Source organism: Ips typographus, linkage group LG9 (assembly GCF_016097725.1).
Source record: "Ips typographus isolate SLU linkage group LG9, UJ_Ityp_2.0, whole genome shotgun sequence".
Lineage (NCBI taxonomy): Eukaryota > Metazoa > Arthropoda > Insecta > Coleoptera > Curculionidae > Ips > Ips typographus.
This window is the reverse complement of record NC_138430.1, coordinates 7,319,779-7,339,181: the sequence shown is the minus strand read 5'-3', so window position 1 is coordinate 7,339,181 and position 19,403 is coordinate 7,319,779. Positions and strand designations below refer to the sequence as shown.

At 35.7% G+C, this 19,403-nt stretch overlaps 4 protein-coding genes across 7 annotated transcripts in view; 1 reads left to right on the top strand and 3 right to left on the bottom strand.

Moving 5' to 3' along the window:
• Positions 1-6: 6 nt before the first annotated feature.
• LOC145734258 (stAR-related lipid transfer protein 7, mitochondrial-like) lies at positions 7-2,246 on the bottom strand. The gene is made up of 7 exons (XM_081987528.1): positions 1,705-2,246; positions 1,394-1,551; positions 991-1,272; positions 754-940; positions 543-692; positions 302-484; positions 7-244 (listed from the first exon to the last, which is right to left on the bottom strand). Exons 1-7 carry the CDS (start codon positions 2,105-2,107, stop codon positions 114-116), a joined length of 1,494 nt encoding a protein of 497 aa, XP_081843654.1. The 5' UTR covers positions 2,108-2,246; the 3' UTR covers positions 7-113.
• A 142-nt stretch (positions 2,247-2,388) lies between these two features.
• LOC145734256 (transferrin-like) lies at positions 2,389-8,145 on the bottom strand. Of its 2 annotated transcripts, none has more exons than XM_081987524.1 (12): positions 7,983-8,145; positions 6,404-6,491; positions 6,227-6,351; positions 5,887-6,165; positions 5,577-5,838; positions 4,990-5,159; positions 4,684-4,936; positions 3,916-4,064; positions 3,673-3,861; positions 3,513-3,620; positions 3,181-3,458; positions 2,389-3,073 (listed from the first exon to the last, which is right to left on the bottom strand). In XM_081987524.1, exons 1-12 carry the CDS (start codon positions 8,059-8,061, stop codon positions 2,903-2,905), a joined length of 2,151 nt encoding a protein of 716 aa, XP_081843650.1. In that variant the 5' UTR covers positions 8,062-8,145; the 3' UTR covers positions 2,389-2,902. The 2 variants fall into 2 exon arrangements, with proteins under 2 accessions (XP_081843650.1, XP_081843651.1); XM_081987525.1 differs by lacking the exon at positions 7,983-8,145 and adding an exon at positions 7,096-7,262.
• Positions 8,146-9,302: 1,157 nt separating this feature from the next.
• The window catches only part of hh (hedgehog signaling protein), a 29,311-nt gene continuing 19,210 nt past the window's right edge, over positions 9,303-19,403 (bottom strand). For both annotated transcript variants that reach the window (XM_081987492.1, XM_081987493.1), the window contains exons 3-4: positions 13,386-13,647; positions 9,303-10,792 (exon numbers count right to left, since the gene is read on the bottom strand). In XM_081987492.1, coding sequence (XP_081843618.1) covers positions 10,110-10,792; positions 13,386-13,647 — 945 coding nt within the window. In that variant the 3' untranslated portion in view covers positions 9,303-10,109. The remainder of the gene's footprint in view (positions 10,793-13,385; positions 13,648-19,403) is intronic.
• LOC145734245 (methylglyoxal reductase DkgA-like) overlaps positions 15,562-19,403 on the top strand; it is a 50,434-nt gene continuing 46,592 nt past the window's right edge. The window contains exon 1 of one of the 2 annotated variants that reach the window (XM_081987513.1): positions 15,562-15,720. The gene's annotated coding sequence lies outside the window, so the exon portion shown is untranslated. The remainder of the gene's footprint in view (positions 15,721-19,403) is intronic. The other variant, XM_081987514.1, reaches the window with a different exon arrangement.

Here is a 19,403-nt window from a genome sequence, read left to right as displayed (position 1 = left end):
TCCGAATTTTAGTAACAAAATGAATATATTTATCCAAAATTACTTACAACAAAATTTGTTATACAGTCTTATGACTACTGCATTGATTTGGCTTAAAATACGACGCTGTACGATCAAGTAAAGTAATAAAAAGGATGTAAATACTTCCAAAAAGTTTCCTGTTGGGCTGGGTTGCTTTGGCTTTGCGGTTGCGTTTGGTCGTCTTCTGTGCTCGATGAATTCTCATCTATTCTGTCGAAAGACCCTGAAAATTCAAGCCCTTACACCTGCATTTAACTATACACAAAAGAAAATTAAAAACCTCTGCTAAGAAATTCCGGTTTTCTAAACACTTTCTGGTTGGTATGTTTTTGAAACTCCTCCAGAATGTCTTGCAAGGCCAACCTCCATTTATCGTTAGAACAATATTCTAGTTTGTTTTTCTCTTCCGCTTCTCGGCGTTCTTTTTCTGCTTTTTGGTAAATTTCGCATGCTTTGCCTACTCCTAAAGTTTAGTAAACAGATTAATAGTAAAAGTTCTTTTTAGAATTTTAAATGTGCACCTTTCATTAAACAGTACTGTTTATAGTTCTTACTAGCGTATCTTAACTTAGCTAGATAATCTGGCATGGCACTTTTAGCCACCCACGTGGTTACAGAAGATGGTATATTAACTCCAGGGTTGTCAAAATACGTCAAACTAAACTCAATCCCTGTAAATTATTACATAAGTGTTTCAAAAAGTTTAATGTTAATTTAAATAAAGGTTTCTACCCAATTGAGTCATTTCAGTATAAGGTTTTATGACCATACAAGACCAGTATTCCTCCACTCGGTATTTATCAGGATATTTGGGAAACCGCGGGTATTCCGTCGTTTTATTGATTATCACAACTGTTTTCGTGTCTTCAAAAACCTTATACCTTCTGTTGAAAACGTAGTCGCGATTAACAAAAAGCCTCTACAATTGACCAGCCAAATTAAAGAATACCACCCAAAAAAAACTCATACAGGCCATTGCATCTCCCAATACAAAATATCACTATTAGAGTCAGGTTTTGGGTCTCGTTCCCCGATTTCTAGCTGAATCGCGGTCGTATCCCACTCTTTTCGGTAATCCGTGTCTACTTGAGTGTTTAAAAAATCCTCTGCCGTTACATCCCGATAAGAACCATAGACTTTGTACTCAAAAAGCCCATCCCCATGAGGCCGTCGCCACACTACTAAGTCGTCTTTTTCTATAAATGGCACCCATTCATCATAAGATTTGGTTGTAACCCCTCCAGTTCCACACTGTAATAATTACCTGGATATCACTCTGAACAAGAATAAACAAACATTTTAATTGCTTTGAGACACAGATTAGGAACACATTCCAATTACATTAAGACAAATAACATTTAAGTGTCATCACCTTGCAAATATCAGTGTTCTTATTAGAACCTTTTCCTTCCTCACATGACAGACACATTGTAGCTTCTTTCAAACCGTTTATATAGTCTAGATCAGTTAAATGTTCCTGAAATTCTTTGTCTGGTATTCTCTTCTCCTCCCAATTAAATATTGAAACACCTACAAAATGTTGTTGAACTCACTAGCATTCTCCTCATAACTCAATAAGGTTTTTTCAAAATGTTCTAGCAGAGCAGAAGACATTATCTGTTTTTGAGACTGCCAGTCCCAGCATATTTACATAACATAACAATCAAAATAAGCAATACTTACCAAGAGCACCTATAATAAACTCTTTACCATTTCTGCTCAGACTAATGCGTAAACGTTTCAAAAACTCTTTCAACGCCTTTTCTTCCCACCATCTAGAGTACAGGCACAACATTTGTTGGCCCCGTCTCACCCTCTGAGCCAACACACATTCAAACTGTCGAGCCCACATTTTGAGTGTTTTCTCAGGGTTTGACTTGGAGAATAGCAGCTTTCTATAAACTTCAGCCCTTTCTAGCCACATGTCCAGTTTGTCCTTCAAATCGTGTCGATTTTTCCATTCGGTAAAGTGTCTCCTTATAATTAAGTTGCACTTTGATAAGTTATTTTCGCACCTCTCTACCACTACAGTTCTGAGGTTAGGTTGCGGCGGTACAAAGCTATGCGAAATCCGTCTTACGTACATGTTTGGCGCTCCGTTAACGTTATGACTATGACTAGAAGAAATGGCTTGGATGAGGGGTTGAAACTGAAATGGTTATTTTTGAAAATGTTAAAAAATAAACATGTACATTTTTGAACTGGAATTTTGACACTGTTACTGTCAAATGTCATTTATCCAGCCTCCCATGTTAGATAACCCCATCTGTCGGCGTGTGTTAGCCGCCATATTTAGGCTAAAACTTAGGTTGACACAAAAACTAAGACATATCTAAACACTATTCTATTGCAATGATAGGTATTCAATTCTTACAAGTATAATTTATTAAAACTCTCGACCTACAACTAAAACAGTAATAAATGCTAAAGTATAATGGAATTAATAGTAATTATCACGTTCAACAACTGCACAAATCAAAGCTTTTAGAATTATTATAGACAAAACAGCACAAAAAATATTTGGTCATCATGGTAATTTTAATTTTAGGAACAAAACCAGTGAATTTTAATTAGCTGCCACAGAACTCATCTACAATTCGGATTTTACAGCACAATTTATGCAAAAATGAGAAAAAATGCAGTTCACTATTAAAATAAAAGTAAAAAAATCATGCTTGTTAAACTACTAGATGGTCACAACAGTTTTAACCCAAAATTATAGTGAGCTATAATTTACCTAAATTATTACAGTTTAAATCACTTTATAAAAATATAGGCACTTAATGGCATGACATTTAAAAAATGCAATCGGATTTGCACCAAAAATACTATTCTGTACAAGTTTCTGGAAGTTTAATCAAAATATTAACCGTGCTCTAGTCTAAAAGACACTGATTACAACAGTTAGCATAGAGATCACAAGGACGGCAGGTACAGTAATTAAGTAAGAACCGCTGGTAGTAGTTGCAGCAAGGGAAGAGTTATCCAACAGTTGCCTGTAATTCGATATGTACGTATTGGCGGCGTGGAAGGTTAGGCCTGGAGTTGAGTCCTAAAATGAACATACAATTATACAAATAATGAACGACAGAGCTTTAGTGTTGTAGAGATCATTAATTATTAATTATATTAATTAAATTATACGTAAATTGAACTTACCGGGAACAGTAAATCTTTGGTTTCGTTAAAAGTTTCAAACACCTTGAAGGCCTTATCCAAATTCTGGCCAAATTCCAGTTCCATGCCTCGCAAAAACAAAACAGTATCGTTGTATCTAGCTTCTGAAACATTCCTGGTAACCACCTCGCCAGCAACAATGATTATAATAGAGGCTGCCTCGTCCACGTCAAATCCTGTGTAAGAAGCCAGCGATCCGTTTCTACTAATTATTCGGTATTGTTCCGACCTTTCTGGACGTCTAAATCGCCGCGATAGATCTACAATTATTTCAATAGTAACTCAAGCAACTGAGGCGATAAACTAACAGGTACCGTTTAAGTCAATAACTGCATAATCGGCATTTTCATCTTCCAGGCACCTGAGTGCCCCATTACTGCCATAATACTTGTTTTGTTCATCGGCGTTGCAATATTTTGCAGCTAAAACATTAATTAATAACAAAGATTTTTAAATTCTCATCTGCTGACTTACTTGTAGTGTCATTGACAGGATAGCACCGATTACACAATTTAGTTGAATCGGTGTCGGGAATATCAATTTCATTGGAATTAGCACCTGGAGCGCAAGAATCTCCAACAAAATTACTGAAAATCAGTCCGTAGTTCGTACTGTCATCCACCAAGCCATTAGAACGAAGAAGATCGACATAGGCCAACCACTCTACAAAATTAAACAATCAATCAACCAGTTTCACTGCTAATCACTATATTCAACCTTTTCCTCCATACTGAGGCAAACACACGCTCCTTGCTCGCAAATCAGTCAAATTGGAATACCAGGTAGTATTGTCCTTTACCACGATTACAATTCTAGACAGCGCACTTGTGAGTGTTTCGGTATAAGCGACGTTGAACAAATTTTTCCTGCAATTCAAGCTATAATGATGTTTCTGTTTTATTTCTCAGAGTTATTGAGATAAATAAGTTCTGGACTAAGCTTATTAGTTTCTAGTCTAATCTGACTAAAGAGATTTGAGGAAAATTATTAGTCATCTGACTAAGATTGTGATTGTTTCTGTTGTTCGTGTGTTTTGTGAGTTATATTATGGACTGTCTCGTGCCAGATTGTAAACCGAGCGCAACTTCTAGCAGGTAAGAAAACCGGTAGGAGTACTAGGTAACTTGATAGAGATAGAAAAAAAGGTTTAAACAAGACAGACTTATAGACCCAGCAAGGTAAAGTGAAATAAAGAAATTGTCTTTCTATTCCCTTACATAGTTCCACCGCCGGTTGTTTTCAAACATTGGAAAAATGATGTTGAAAATTACCTAGTTTTTAAACTCTGTATTGACATGGAAATATTTATTTATCTTTCACCTAGGACAGTAGTAACTTTCCGGCTATACAAGAAAAATAAGAAACAAAATGTTCTTGCATATGCAATATTAACTTTGTGGTGTACACTGTGAGTTCCACAATAAAAATAAGTACTAACCTTAAGTACTCTTTGCAAAATTAAATTACAAAATCATTAAATATTACCTTCTTGCCACATATCCAAAGTTAGCATCTATAAAAGCAATATCAGCAGTACCATTTTGAAGATTGTTCAAGTTTGACACTGTATAATTGTCTGTACTCTTGACGCAACTAATATTAGGTAAAAGTCCGTGAGTTAGACTAGCCTGTTTCAGCCACAAACACTTGTTCTCTTCCAACTCGTTAGTAACAGACCATCTTATAGGGCTGCAGGTTGAGTTTGCCGACTCGGACCAGCCTGGAATCGGTCTCAAACCTGTAATTTTACGATTGAAAAACGTTAAAACGGTGTCACGGGAAATGGTTTACCAGAAACGTAAGTTCTAAGTGGAACTGAGTCCACTATGTTGATTTTATCACTTCTGGTCAAAGGTAAGACAGCTACCAAGTATTGGTCACTTGCTTCAGTTGAACTAATGGTTGTGATGTATGTGGGTAGTTTACCTTGAAGATAACTGACCATAACTGAAGCTGAATTGCTGCAACGTAATTTCATTACCAACTTATGAACTTTAAAAAATTACAATAAGCACATTTGGTTAGAAGTTACATTCATGTACAAAATTAACATTTTAGTGACCTTGAGTATCACCAATGTTAGGTTAACATTTTACCAAGGCAAGTCTAATCTAGATAAATACCTAATACTAATCTTATCTAAGGATTTTTTCAGCTCTAAAATTTATAGTAGGGATTTTCAGATTATTAACAATCTTCAATGACTACAAAATTGGAATAACCAAGATAAAATTTTTGAGATAATAAGGTAATTTACAGCTAGTAGTAGTTTGATTGGACACTTAAATGTGAAAAAAATGAGTGTTAACCTAGTTCTAGAACAGAGAGTATTCAAAATATTCTTCAGTCATTATTCATGTAATAAATAAACAACTCACCTGTCAGCTACAATAAGCCGATTTAACTGTTGAGTCCAAGTGCAAACAGTTTGTGATACAGTTCCATTGGGACATAAATACAGATAATCCAATGCATTAAGGGCTTCTGACTCAAATAATGCAGCTGCATATTGCCTCTCTGTTAACGCAATCTCGCCACCACCATTAAGCAAACATTCTAAAGTGGCATTCAATGGGACATCATATCGAACGCTGCAACCGCTAAGTCCACAAAGTTCGCATAAAGATGGATATTGACTTTCTGAAATTTTGGCATACAAATTTGAGCTTTAGAAGAAAAAACTCTTACTCAAATAAGCGTCCAGTACAGTGTCTTCAGTCCATCGTCCCGGTCGGCAGGAACTTCCATAAAAATCAGCCAGGGCTTTGAACTTTTGCTCTGTTAAAGTTGTATCATTTCCACAGTCGATGTTAATGTTTTTCCAGTCAAATTCCTCCAAAACGTATCTAGTAATACGTTCGTCATGGTCGTAGCCTGGATGACAGTATTTCAAACCTTTTAAACTTTCTCCAAAGCCGCCAGTGTGAGAACTCCTGACTATCACAACAGTCTCAAATGGTGCATTTTCTGAAGATAAATTTTGTTAAATGCCTAAATTTTTTTGTTAAGGATTTTTAAATCATATTACCTGCAATAACTTCCCCTATTACCACCACATTATCACTTACAAGGTCAGCAGCAAGAAATGCTATTTCTGGTGTAATAAGTGACAAAGTCCTGATCCCTTTTTCAATATCCAATAAACAGTCAGTTCTAAAAAATACCTGTTTAATTTAGGCTGTACTCAATTTAAAAATTGACTTACTTTGAGGAAGTGTATTTGCATTTTATTTGTTGATCCCTATCAATTTGCTGGCAGGCATCAGAATTACTTACATCTATACACAGATTGTCTGTAATTAAAATAAGTCTATTATTTTTAAAACACCACAAAGCAAGTTAGAAAACTAACATGACCTTGATTTGATCCACTATTATTGTACCTAATATAACTTGGACAAATAAATGATCTCATTGATAGGAGCTTATTTTAGGAAAAGTCTGTGTGTAACATTTCCTGTCTTAATCCTCAATTTCTAGAAAAACCTAATAAAAGCTTCACAGATAAAATGATTTTCTTTTACATACAGCATGAGGTACTATTAGGTGTAAAAAAGTTATTGCATCATCTTTCAGGTGTCCTTGAAGACTTGTGGATTTTGGCCATCTTTAATCATTAAACAAACAAGGGAATTAAGCTAACGATTCTGTATTTTTGTATACCAGGAAGGGCTATTATGAGAAATGAGTACAAGAAAATAGTTGTGTGTTCTCAAAATGTGTCAAGCAAAAGGGAGTATTTTATAACAATAGGGTACAAATTTTGATTCTCTTTTCAGAACAAGTCAAAACTGGTTTTAAAAAAATCTAGTCTCTAGTCCACCTTTGTAGGGTAGGACTCCTCGAAATTACACCTTAATCCCAAGGGTTTTAGCAGAAAAAAGACTTTAAACTTACCAATAGCATCTACCCCTAAAAAGCAATGTACTCCCACTAAAACTACTAGTTGAAGAAGCATCATGGGGTCTCGTTAAGATTTAAACATCCCCGAATTAGTCTCAAAAAATCGCGATAAAAATACTACAATTCAAAAAGTCACTCAAATTTAACCTAACACAACACAGTGAAATTGGTGATTGGTGAAATTGAAATATTGTGAAATCAGCTGTTCGGCCGGTTCAAGCGTCAGCTGTCACTGCTGTCAGCGCCAGTCCGTCAGTTGTTGGTTGTTGGTAGGACAAAATTAGGTTAGAACTATCATAGGTTCGTTAATTTTGACAGTTTTGTGGATTTGTGATTTTGTAATAAAAAATTACTTTGTTACATGTAATTTAAGTGAAACCTTAGCGGTGGTAAGGCTGTCTTCCTATGCTTTAGCTGATTTTGTTAGTTGCAGAATGCGGTTAATGCATTAATTTTGCACTAAATTTTCCAATTAGAAACTCCATAATATTTAATATGCCATATTTGTGCTATTGCAAGAGCATTTACCTTTTGTAACTAGCTTAATTTCTATTCAAACTGGAAAACTGCAACAAACTAATAAAATTAAGTACATATAAAAAGATAAAAGTAGTATTTTTTTTGTCCCTTTGGGCAGTATTAATAAGTCAAGGTCTATTAACATTTAAAGCTCATAAATCATTAAAATTGACATTGAAGGCTTATCACTAATGTTTATCTTTCACTATACATATTTCATGATTCACACGTTTAGCCCTCCTTAACGGATAGGATTAGTCTATAAATAGAAATTGACCCAATCCCATTAAGCTTAAAACCTTCATTAATCCCAGTTAATAAATAATGGAGTAATTAATTATAGTAAATATAATTCTACTTACTTTCGCTCACTTGTGAAGTTGCCAATTGCACTAAAAGTGCAAGAACACTAATGCGAAATACACTTCTAAAACTTGCCATTTTCTGGTTGACAGTATGCCCAAACTCCCCACTGGCTTCCTCTTGACTGAATATCTACATTAAAAATTATCAGCAAATTTGGTGTTACAGTTAATCACTGATAAAACGATAAACCTATACACCTTTAAGTTTGGATGTGAAGAGGGGATATGCAATTTAATCAATGTGTAATATCTATAACTCAGTCAGAGAGGATCCTGTTATCTCATTTATCACGCTTTGGTAATGTTAATGAGTAAATAAAGTTTTTGCTTGAGAGTTAAACAATCATGATGCAATTTTTGTTGAATAATTTAACTAATACCATTCTAATACTGAAGGAAAAAATATCAGTAAGAAAACTATATTCGACTTGTCATCATCCTTCAGTAGTTTACAGTAATCTTTTGCTTACTTACATTGAGCTGGACTAATATCAAAATTGCACGAAAGAGTGCGCCCCTGTGTATTTGTAATCTACAGGGTGTAGAGCTCGAATCAGATGAGAAAAGGCCACCGCATCATCAATGACGCAGTTTTTAAAACTATTTCTTTCTCCTTCTACAGTTGCCGTCGCATTAGATATAATCAGAGGCGTCCTATTAAAATATTCCCGAAAATAAATTGTTAAGCGGTCAAAAAGCCACTTGGCAACGTAGTATGGTTTTTTCTTGGACACAATTAAAACAGATGCGGCAGCAGCCAGGGACAGATGGACCTTTTTATATGCTTTTACTAGCCGGCACTCTAAAAGGTGTTGCCAAGTTTAAAAAAATGTAGTGGCGAACAGGGAGACTTAGGGGATTAGCTTAGGTTCCGTTTTAGTCTGGTGTTTTGGTTGTATTGTTGATGGTCGCAGTTGAAGTTCACACAGTGTTATGAATGAAAAACGTTATTTTGTCATAATGTCTTCCAAAAAGGTTGGAAGGAAAGGTGTTATCATACACAGCCAAGGCCGTGAAATCGTCAGTAACGTCTTACAATTTATGAAGAAAGAAGCAGAAGGAGTTTCCATTCCTTTGAAAAACTTTTTGTCTTTTATTTTCTTTATTAAAAACGAAGAAAACGTTTCATTTTACTGATAAAATAATAGCACACCACTGACTGGCTGCAACAACTTGGAAAGTAACGAGAGCAGCAATATTTAAAGCGAGACGTACAGAGATCGTGACATCATCGTTTGATGACGCCTGTGGCCTTTTCTTAGCTGATTCGAGCTCTAGTTCTTATATTATGATTAAAAAACAGCAATAAAACAACGATTTGTTCTCAACATAGGTATTTTATTTTACGCCGGGTATATTTACGGAATAAATAAAATCAGCCATTAAGAACATATTATATGGGTGTATAAATAATAAATGTACAAGTATACAGGTCATATACAGGATAAAAAAATAGACAGCAACATTCAAATAGAGCAAAACTGATATTGTTTTAACCCAAAACAGCCAAGTGTAATATTACAAATTATTGTTAAAAATTAAAGCCAGTTGCTAAAAAGGGATTAAAAGAATGCTTAAAGCACTTATAATGCCGTAGTAAAAAATTGTTAATTAAAAATAATATACCAGTATAAAACACCTCTACTACATTTAAGGAACATTATATATTGTATATTAATCAGGCTAGGACTCGGCTATGCTGCTTAATAAGTTAGGGCCTTACATACAATTATATTTACAATGTTTTATATTAACACTTGGGGCAATAACTCTCTTATTTACAACCTGCCTGATACAGTAAGTATAACCTTTTAAACACTAAAATAATTCAGTGTATCTGGTACGTCAAGGGTTTTAATACTACACACTGCTTGAAGTGTAGTTAATATACAAAAAAAAAAAATAAATTAGCTTATGTACACAAATGTATATAATTTAAAAATAAATAAGCCTACAAGAAGCAAACTTTTTTAAAGTTTTAATATTTCTGCTTATGTTCACCAGTTTAGCGCCGATTATTCTTTCAGAATGTCTTACAAACTATAATACTATAACAATAACTGCACACAATTTACAAAAAAAAGCCATATATAAGGTAACTAATTTTTTTTCGCCAGTATAAAGTTAATACCTATTTAAACGATCTGGGATTAAGTAATTAGCGGTTGAGTAAAGCATCTTGGCGTACCAGTGAATTCCCACTTCTGGTGTTTTCCTGCTAACTTCATCGATTTCCATGGTCCATCCCGCGACGGGCCTATTTACCAACAACCAAAATCGTTGCATTCCCAGTTTGACATTCCAAACCAGTCGCAATGGTAGAAAGACCCAATGGGCCAAACGTTGACTGTCAATGGACGCGTAGCAGGAAGCTACCACACCATTAACCACCACCGTACCGACTTTGGTTAAAGGTGCGTACACACCGTTCCTCCATTCAGCAGAAACGTGTTCTATACTGTCTTCGCTTAAAGTATCACTATTGTCACTAATTAACACTTTATCACCAGCTTTCAGACTGCCCGCGTACACTGTCCGTCCGTCTTTCATACTCACTAAATGGTTAGCAGTTACTGCGAAAGTCCGGCCGGATTTCAATTGAAACCTAAGAAACTCACGCCTCTCTGAGGGATTATAGTCTAGGAATAGTATCACTTCACTAAACACTAATTTTTTGGTGACTGGATCCTGTGCCAGGATTTTTTCGCCCACATGAAGGTCTGAAAGGGGTTTTCGAAGACCGGTGGATGTTAGGACAGTATCGTCAGCGGTGAAACATCCACCATACTTTGTAGCTTGAGATGATTCTGAAATTAAGAAAAATTGTTAGAGGAGAAAAGATTTACTTTCACAGTTTGTATTACAATTTGTTATTATTATTCTTTTTGGTATGGTTATTGAAATTATCATTCAAAAAAAATCAAAGCTTTAACACCAAAAATTCCCAGGATGTAAGAAACAATAACTAATTCAAAAGTCAAAACATGAGGTATTTTCAATTAACTGAAACCACAGGATAACATGTAAACGCATCACCTAACAAGCTTAAAACTTGATTTTTGAAAGTGCCTAATCCCTGTTAGGTACAATGGCTCCTTCACCTGACTGAAGGTTGGCAAAAGAAGTAAATTAGCCGGTAAATCAACAAGTCGTTCAGGGAACTGCGCTGTATTCCAAAAGGTACCAAAACCAATAACGTTAATCCTCGTTAACACAAACGTTGGCAAATATTTTCGGTTTTTCCTGGTTTGTGCCGGAAGATTAAATACGAGATTATTGTCGTCGGTCTTGCCATTGACTTTTTGAATGCTTTTCTCGGTCTATTGTCCAGGTATTGTGAATGTTTGACCATGTTTACACAACGCATTACTTTGATGGGATTACAGGGTTTAGAGTCAACATAGGCCTCACACAAGCTGGGAAAACATTTTATTTTCAATTAGTAATGTAGGTAGATTTGCGTAGATTTTGGTAGAAGTCAAAATTGCGAATAAGATGGTGACTGTAAGTTTATAGGTTTAATCTGGTTTTACTATACTTTAACTATTTTTCATGAACAAGTTGAACAGGATTGAAGAAGGAAAGTGTCTTTTGGTTGAGACACTTTTTTAATGTAAAATAAAAGCCAGTAGAGGTGTATGAATAGTCTTTTCCATAAATAAAATTAAAAGAGTCAACAAAAAAGCATACTCAACATGTTTTGGGCTTATAAAACCCCATCATCAGGAGCTTTGTGGTGTGCCAAAGGTTAAAATGTCCAACATACGAGTTTTTCCTCTCTTTAAGGGTCTCACTGATCCAAAATGTTTAATTTAAGCACAACCTGTCACATTTAGAGATTTGAATGTCAGACTGTTTTGATATGTGCGTTAAGTAGTCATACAGGATTTCATGGGCTACAATTTGCTGTATAGAACAACCCTGTAAGTTAAAAAAAACAACCGAGTTATGGTCTGTTAAAATGGACCCTGTCAATGCCACACTTCAACTCAGTCCACTCTGTATTTAATGTTGAATAACTCGGTCATACGTCGTTATACAGAGTGTCTGAAGAGGATTTCACAGGCTTTAATATTTAGTATATTGAACCATCCTGTAACTTAAGCAAGAACCGAATTACGGGGACCCTGTCAATGTCTCATAGTAATTTCTAGTATGTAGCAGAGAAACATTTTCTTGGCACACAACAAAGCTCTTGATGAGGGGTTCTTATAGATTCGAAACATGGCTAAATAAAAGCTAAAATAAATTTCATTGAGAAGACCTTTTCAATTTGGCACAATATTTATAAAAAAAACTTTGTTTTATCGTCTTTCAAAATCAACCAACAATCCAAATGATTTTAGACTTTGGGAATCTGCAACTTAAATGAATATCGGTTCTATCCTAACATTTAGCTTCACAAAAGGACCTCGGGTTTATAAATAAGGTTTATCGTTAGCGGGAAAGTGTTTAATTCTGAAGCGGCACCCAGACCCAGCGGCTGGCGGCATTATCATCGTCAAATACCAACGAGCTGGTCATTTGTTATTTTGGACGCCCAGAAGGACCAACAATGGTTTTGGAGAGACTGCATGAGTTTTCACTTTAGTTGTTTAGTCGAGGTGAGGGGATTTGTATGTCAAATAGGTAGTGAAAAAATGAGTTTTTTGCTGGTTTTGCTTCAACCAATTTCGGTTAAATTTTGTACAGAGTTTAGGGTATAAAATAGTGTAAAAAGATTGTCATAAAAGCAGTTTGTCCATACCCATCAGTTCCGTGTGGTGACGGTCACTTGTAAAGCGATACATTTAGAGATGGTATCTGTTGTGACATTTGTGCTAGTTTAATAGCACCAAATTAACTTTACTAGTCTCTTTTATCTGCTCTTTCTTGTCAAGCTGAGACCACAGAATGGCCCTACATGTTCGTCGGCTTTCAGTGATCTTAGTGGTGAAACGCTTCTAGATTAAAACGACTTTTTTTTTAAAGCACTGGTAAGTTTGTTCACCAAAACGACCATAAAGCACCGCAATACCCCATACCTCATCTCAGTTAAAGCAAGTACCTATTAGCCATCCTCGACATCCGTTTAACGAACCGTAAATATTCATTAAAACGGACGTATAAATGAAATCAAAAAGCTCTGGTCGAACAAGTCGATTATTGACCGGTATTAACTGCTCAAGATGCCCCATAAATTAGACGTTTTTGTGGTAGCAATTGAAAACGTGCTTGTAAAAGATAAGTGGTACTAAGATAAGCTTGCGCCAAAACGGCTAGAGATGTTATCATCGATATATTTATGCGACAACCTTGTCTGTCAATCGAAAACCAACAACAGTAAAATAAATTAGTTTGAAACATGAGAACAGATCACACAACTCGACGAACGAGCTGATGATGAGGTGAATAACTTACCTGACTTTACTGAACAGTGTATATGGGTTTTGCCCTCGTAGTAAACCCAATCGAAACCAGCTTCAACTGCAAGTCTCGCCAACATCCCTAACTTGGATCTCTCCCTATCGGATGTGGTGATGTCTACTGCTCTCCCTTCATAGTGAAGGGAACCAGGATTATGACTATTATCTTCATCCCATCCTTCCATCACCATCAACTTGACAGTTGGCCACTGATTCATCACTGATATCGCTAGGATGTTTAGTTTTTCTTTGCAACGCTGCAAAAAAAATGTTTTATTTTAGTTAGATTATAAAGAGTCTCTGTGGCGAATTTTGTTAGTGCTAGAATCACGTTATCTCTTTGTCAATCGAAACGACTATTATTGACATTGAATGAAGCAAAACAAGAACAGAAAATTAACAGTCGGGAAGATGTCCCATTCTTCACACTGTTGTGACAACAAACGCCGCCGAACCGTTTATGTAACGTCGTCCCCAGGGTGGGCCCGTTTGGTACTACAATGGTACCTAGGCAACCTCCAAAACGGACAAACATTGCTGTGTACACATTTTCAAATAAATGGCTTTAAAATGAATAGGCAAAAGGTACCGACTCGGGGCCGGGCGGCTTTCTGAAGAATGTCGAACACACATTAGAGGCTATTCTGATCGGACAAAAGATCGCCAAATGGATTTTTTCGTTCCGAATTTTCTGGCCAATTGGATAACGTTAAAAGTTAATAAATTAAGTTTTGGGGGATTAGTGAAGGTATGCAATTAAAATAATTCCAGTTTAGCTGCTGATGGTAGGCACTTTTAAAACGAATATAGCGGTATCGATAATGATTTATTGAATCAAAGCATCGATGAAATCTCGTCAAACAAATCGAATATATTCGGTGAATCGGCCATTTCTCAACTGTTTTGTCAAGGCTTCATCACAGAACACGTACCATAATTCATGGGAGGTTTTTTACCAACCGGTACCATTAATATTTAATCAGAACGTGTACTGTGGGAACCACCATTGTTGCTGTTTTTTTTGTTGTATGGTAGTCCGGCACACATGTCGAACACAAAATAGACATTTTTTTTCTTAAACTGACTGAATTGACATTTCTATGTTGATTTAAGTGAAAAAATTACCATGGAACTGTAGACATCCTTAATTACTTACTAAAGTCATTATAACATGACCCTGACGAAGAAAACCATCTTAACCTGGTTTCCGCTTAACATCATCATAACATAACTCATCTTCATGGTATCAATTTGGCCTTCAGCCATCGTCCATGGTCACAAGAAGGGCGGGGCGAGGGGTGATCCCGCCCCCGCTCATTTCATATAGTAGTTCTTCTATTTCGGCGCAACAAAGAGCGCCGTTTAGAACTTCACAATGTCGGCGATGCCTTTGATTCAGAATTCGGACCACTTGGTGCGTGTGTATATGTTTGGTTCTTTCGGGTTTCTTCCCCTCCGTCCCTCCCCGCGTTGGTTCCTATAGGTAGCCGCGCCGTCAAAAAATAGTTCTGCGGTTTCTTGGTCCGGTGTATATGAGGTTATTATCTCGACGATGACTATTAATGGGATTTTTTTTCAGTCGTGGGTGATTCACTTGATGGTTAAACATGGCGGTCACGCGGTTCTCTTTTTCGGTACCCCAGTACCTATCGAGTCGTGTTATGATTCCTCATCCATTTTCTTTCTTCTCTTACTTTCAAAAAACTTGCTTTTGTAGACTTGATAAATAAAAATTTCACTCGGGTGCTGATATTATAACGTTTTCTGTTCACCTTAATTAGCACACAGTTCTGCCTAACTCCTAACCCTACTCCTTCAATGACTACGTTTATATCGAGCAAATTGAATCCGCTTATTCAATCCGATCATGACAACCATCACAAAATCCTTGATATAAACTACGCGGTTTAACGATTGGGATTGACTAGCCTAAAAAATAACTGGATTGAAATGCTCTATCCGATTGAAACGGTGACGTCCATGCCATGGATTTGAAAAATTTGACATTTGATCAAAAGCTACTTCGATAGAATCCGCGAATAAAAATCACATGACCCCATGATCACAAAATTATACGTAGGTCACGTGTCACGTTTAGATCCGAAAAAAAACGACTAATTACTAGTTGTCTTTGTTGTTGTCACTCACTATGACATCTAAAAATTTCAGTATTCTTCGAGTTATTTTGCGCTGTCCGAATTTATGACAAAACGGTATTAAAAGTAAAGTTAAAGTTGAATATTTGTGTTGTTCCTGAGTTTTGGGAGTTAAATGGGGAAAGCCCGGCTGGCTCGTACCAGATTGTGAACCAAGAGCAACTTCTAGCAGATGTAAGTTTCCTAATTTCGACTTATTTAAAGCTTAGAAAAATCTAGTTTCTAAACCCATGGGATTATTTATCAAGTGCGTATTATTGTATTTTAGGTTAATAAATAACTTATTAACCTATATGTATAAAATATAGCATCACAAATAGTATGTTGTGGTGTTATCTATAGTATTATTATACTTGCATTGGTAAAAGCAGGTTTACCATTATAGTCCGATTTACACACCTTTTTATTCAAAGTCTGATAAAACATTTCACAACTATTCTAGAGTTTCTGTCTGTTGTTGAATGTGAGAGGAAAAAAATACCCGCCTTAGCAAAACATATCTAGTGTGCCATGCAAAACGCCCTCTCGCGGAGAAATTATTTTAATAGCTATGTTCTATCTGTCAAAACGTTACTTCAAACAGTTCCATTGACATGTAAATGTTACTATGGAACAGGATTTGACGGAGGAAGTGTGTACTATTAATCTCAAATTCAAATTACCAAACTTTTTGAGTTTTGTTTTCGGTAATTTTGTGACACTGCTGATAGATGACAATTACGAATATGTTGTCATCTCTTTCTGCTTGAATAGTGATCTTTTTTCGATTTTTGCGGATCTTTCAAACGCATCCAATAATCCAATTAGTTTTTCTTCCTAAATCTTTGATTCTAATCAAAGTTTTAGGTTTTCCATCAGTCAAAGATTACTTGCGTAGATTTATTACACGATTACAGTTCGACTTACAGTTACTAAATGACCCATTTATGGACGTGAGAAATCATCAACAATCATTGATAAAAACCAACTAATAATGTGTGGGCAGATTTGCCCATAACCTGTCGTAACTGTTGATAAGGTTACATAAAATCGTAATTCGCGTGTAATGGAAACTTCGTATAGTATCAGAATCCAATGCGGAATAGCGTTGGCGTTTAGGTAGCGATCGCATATCGGAAATCGATTATTTGCCGTTTTAACGGTGTAAAACGCTTTTGAAGCCGTATAGAATCTCGATTAAATTATGGTCGTAAAATTGTAATTTTCTGTTTAAAAGGGAGGTATTGTAGTTCAGTCCTAACAGGGCAAAACCTCAACCGAAATTCCTATTGAGCAAATAATTTACTTCAGTAAACCTGTTCAAATACAACCCTAATATAAATTGTAAAACAGGTATACACAAGAATGGAAAGGTGTGGGTGTTCAATGAATGAGTGGTTTTCTCACGAGGCAACAAACTGACAATACTATGATAATTTGATAGCCCTTTTAACAAACCGCTTTTTATTGTACCTTAAGGATATCTAATAATACCCTAATAATTGAGGTTTGACAACTGGCCAATAAAGCACTAAAAGGGCGCCTTATCGTTTTTAGGACAAGGTTTACTCACCTTTTTAAACTATCGCCATTTACTAACTTCCGTTTTTTTTTCTCTATTTTTTCTCTTTTACAAATAGAAATTTTTGATGTTAGGGTAGTGCTTGACTTCCCATATTACTTCTAAGACCTTTCAGGCATTCATTCAAAACAACATCAGTTCACCACAAGCCCTTTTGTTAAAGGTCGATTCAAAAAGTCGACAAAGCTTGTCACATCTATTGTAGTAGCTTTCGAAGATAAATTATTTTTATTGGTGCGTTCTTGTCAGTGTCAATTGCTCTCTGATGCCCTTGAGACATTTGGCTTTTGCGGCTACAAATATTTACAACGACAGAAAGACATGAGTGTGAATTGCCTGACACTGAAAATTAATAACGTTTTATGATTGATCGATTGATACCGGAAGTAGGTTTATATTAGGTCTGTGAGCAGAGAGAATCGTCAATTAGTAATAGGTGCTGTTGAAAACCTTCTGGTAAATTGGACCAAATGAATTACGTTTTATAGCTTTACCGGAAAATATTGACAGTTGTGACGCGTGTCTTAAATGAAGCAGCACTGTCAAAATTCAGTTCTAGAAAACCTTCTTGTAAACTGGAAAATAGTATACTAAACTAAAATTGTACTTTGTAGCTTTATGGTTAGGATTTTGAGAGTTGTGATATTTGAAAATTACTTCTGCCTGTTGTCAATGAGACAACCCTCTCAAAATCCAGCTATAAAACTATTCAAAATTTTCTTGCAAACCGGAAAAGAGAATTCTTATCGAAGAGGTTCATACAAGTTAGGTAATGTCACGGTCACGTGACCAATTATTGCCCACATTTCATTAGTTGTCTATAGGAAACTATAGTTAGAGATTGCCTGTGCGAACAGACTTAGCTTAACGTGTTCATATTCCTGTCCAATATTTTGTGAAAATGACCTGAGTTTAACTCCTTACAATTTCCTCTATAACCGGTTTATGAAGGGAAGTAAACCCTAAAACAACCAACCTGTCATCAAGCCGCTATTTTTTTTATTTACCTGAGACTTAATATCACGTTTCACAGGTCTATTCTAGGAATTTGTGTGCAGTACAATAAAAAAAAAAAGAATGAAGAATTGCTACGTAAATAGAACCAAAAGTAGAACCAAAACCAAAACAAACAATAGCGGAAGTTAATTAAACATGAGGATTGTTTGCTCATTTTCAGATTTTAGGACAGATCCATTACAAAGTGGGTTCTAGGAATGTTTGGCAGTAGATCCCGACAAAAAAATGTGGTGCCGGTCCACTACAACTAATGATATAGATTTGAGTGACATACGTGAAATCAATTTTTCCAACACCAGGGAAAATATCGAAGAAACAACAATTTAGGTTCAGGCTCTTTTTGTAGGGCACAGTTGCCCTACAAAAAGGGCGAATCTAATACGTTCAAAGGGGGTGTTTGCTGACAGGCTTTCTTGTTTACACCGCTTCTATAAACAAACCCCATAGAGTTTTTGTTGTGTTTGACAAAATACCATTTTTAGCTTTGTCATGTATTTTTTTCATTAAAGTAGGATTAAGGTTGACACCTTTTACCTACTTTTCGGAAAAATTGGCAGCACTAAGGGAGTACAAAAAGTAGTAAAAAAAGACCCTAATACCCCCCCATTTTATTAATCTAAGTGCTTTTTTTGTACTTATTTCACCTAATTTAAGGTTCTTTAGTATAAATATGCCCTCTAGCTCTTCATTTTACCGAGATATTGAATTTCAAAAAGTAGACCCTAATACCCCCCTATTTTTTAGTGGCTTACTAAACCAGTTTCAACAAAAACTTTCATTAACTCTTATAATGCCAACTAAAAGATTTAATTGTAATTTTATGACTTTGTGGTAAAAAAGCTAATAAAAGTTTAAAATCCTTTATCAGTCTTATCGGTGCCGGGTGCAGACTTTAATAAAATAATCGTAAACTGCATGGAAGTAATATTTTGAAAATCACTCTGTAGAAGTATAACAAATGTTTGTTAATAAGAGTTGTTATTGTAAAACTTTTATAAAGAAACTTGTCTTGTTCTAGAATTATTTCAAGGTAACTGAGCACTTCTGTTGATGCATTTGATGGTTTGAGAATTCAGCTAATACCACTTAGCAAGACTGGTCTAATTGGAAATTGTTGTTCTGTTGCAAATATTTATTACGAGTGGTGAGATTAGAAGAAAGCTAGAATTCATCAGCATCATAAGTTCGTGGTTTCTCGAAATCTTTTAAGCCTTGAATGTTGGTGTATTTGTGACCATCTTAAATCTCGACTGAGAAGATACCATAGCATGCAACCGGC

Bases quoted from the DNA above. Each gene is read 5' to 3' on its own strand.
- LOC145734258 (XM_081987528.1), bottom strand. From the start codon at position 2,107: ATGTACGTAAGACGGATTTCGCATAGCTTTGTACCGCCGCAACCTAAC. The intron at 1,273-1,393 runs GTGATGACACTT...TAATTATTACAG, and splicing joins AGAACACTGATATTTGCAAG to TGTGGAACTGGAGGGGTTAC. The intron at 485-542 runs GTGCACATTTAA...ACTAAACTTTAG, and splicing joins ACAGTACTGTTTAATGAAAG to GAGTAGGCAAAGCATGCGAA.
- LOC145734256 (XM_081987524.1), bottom strand. From the start codon at position 8,061: ATGGCAAGTTTTAGAAGTGTATTTCGCATTAGTGTTCTTGCACTTTTA. The intron at 6,166-6,226 runs GTAATATGATTT...ATTTATCTTCAG, and splicing joins AATAGGGGAAGTTATTGCAG to AAAATGCACCATTTGAGACT. The intron at 3,459-3,512 runs GTACCTGTTAGT...AAATAATTGTAG, and splicing joins TGCAGTTATTGACTTAAACG to ATCTATCGCGGCGATTTAGA.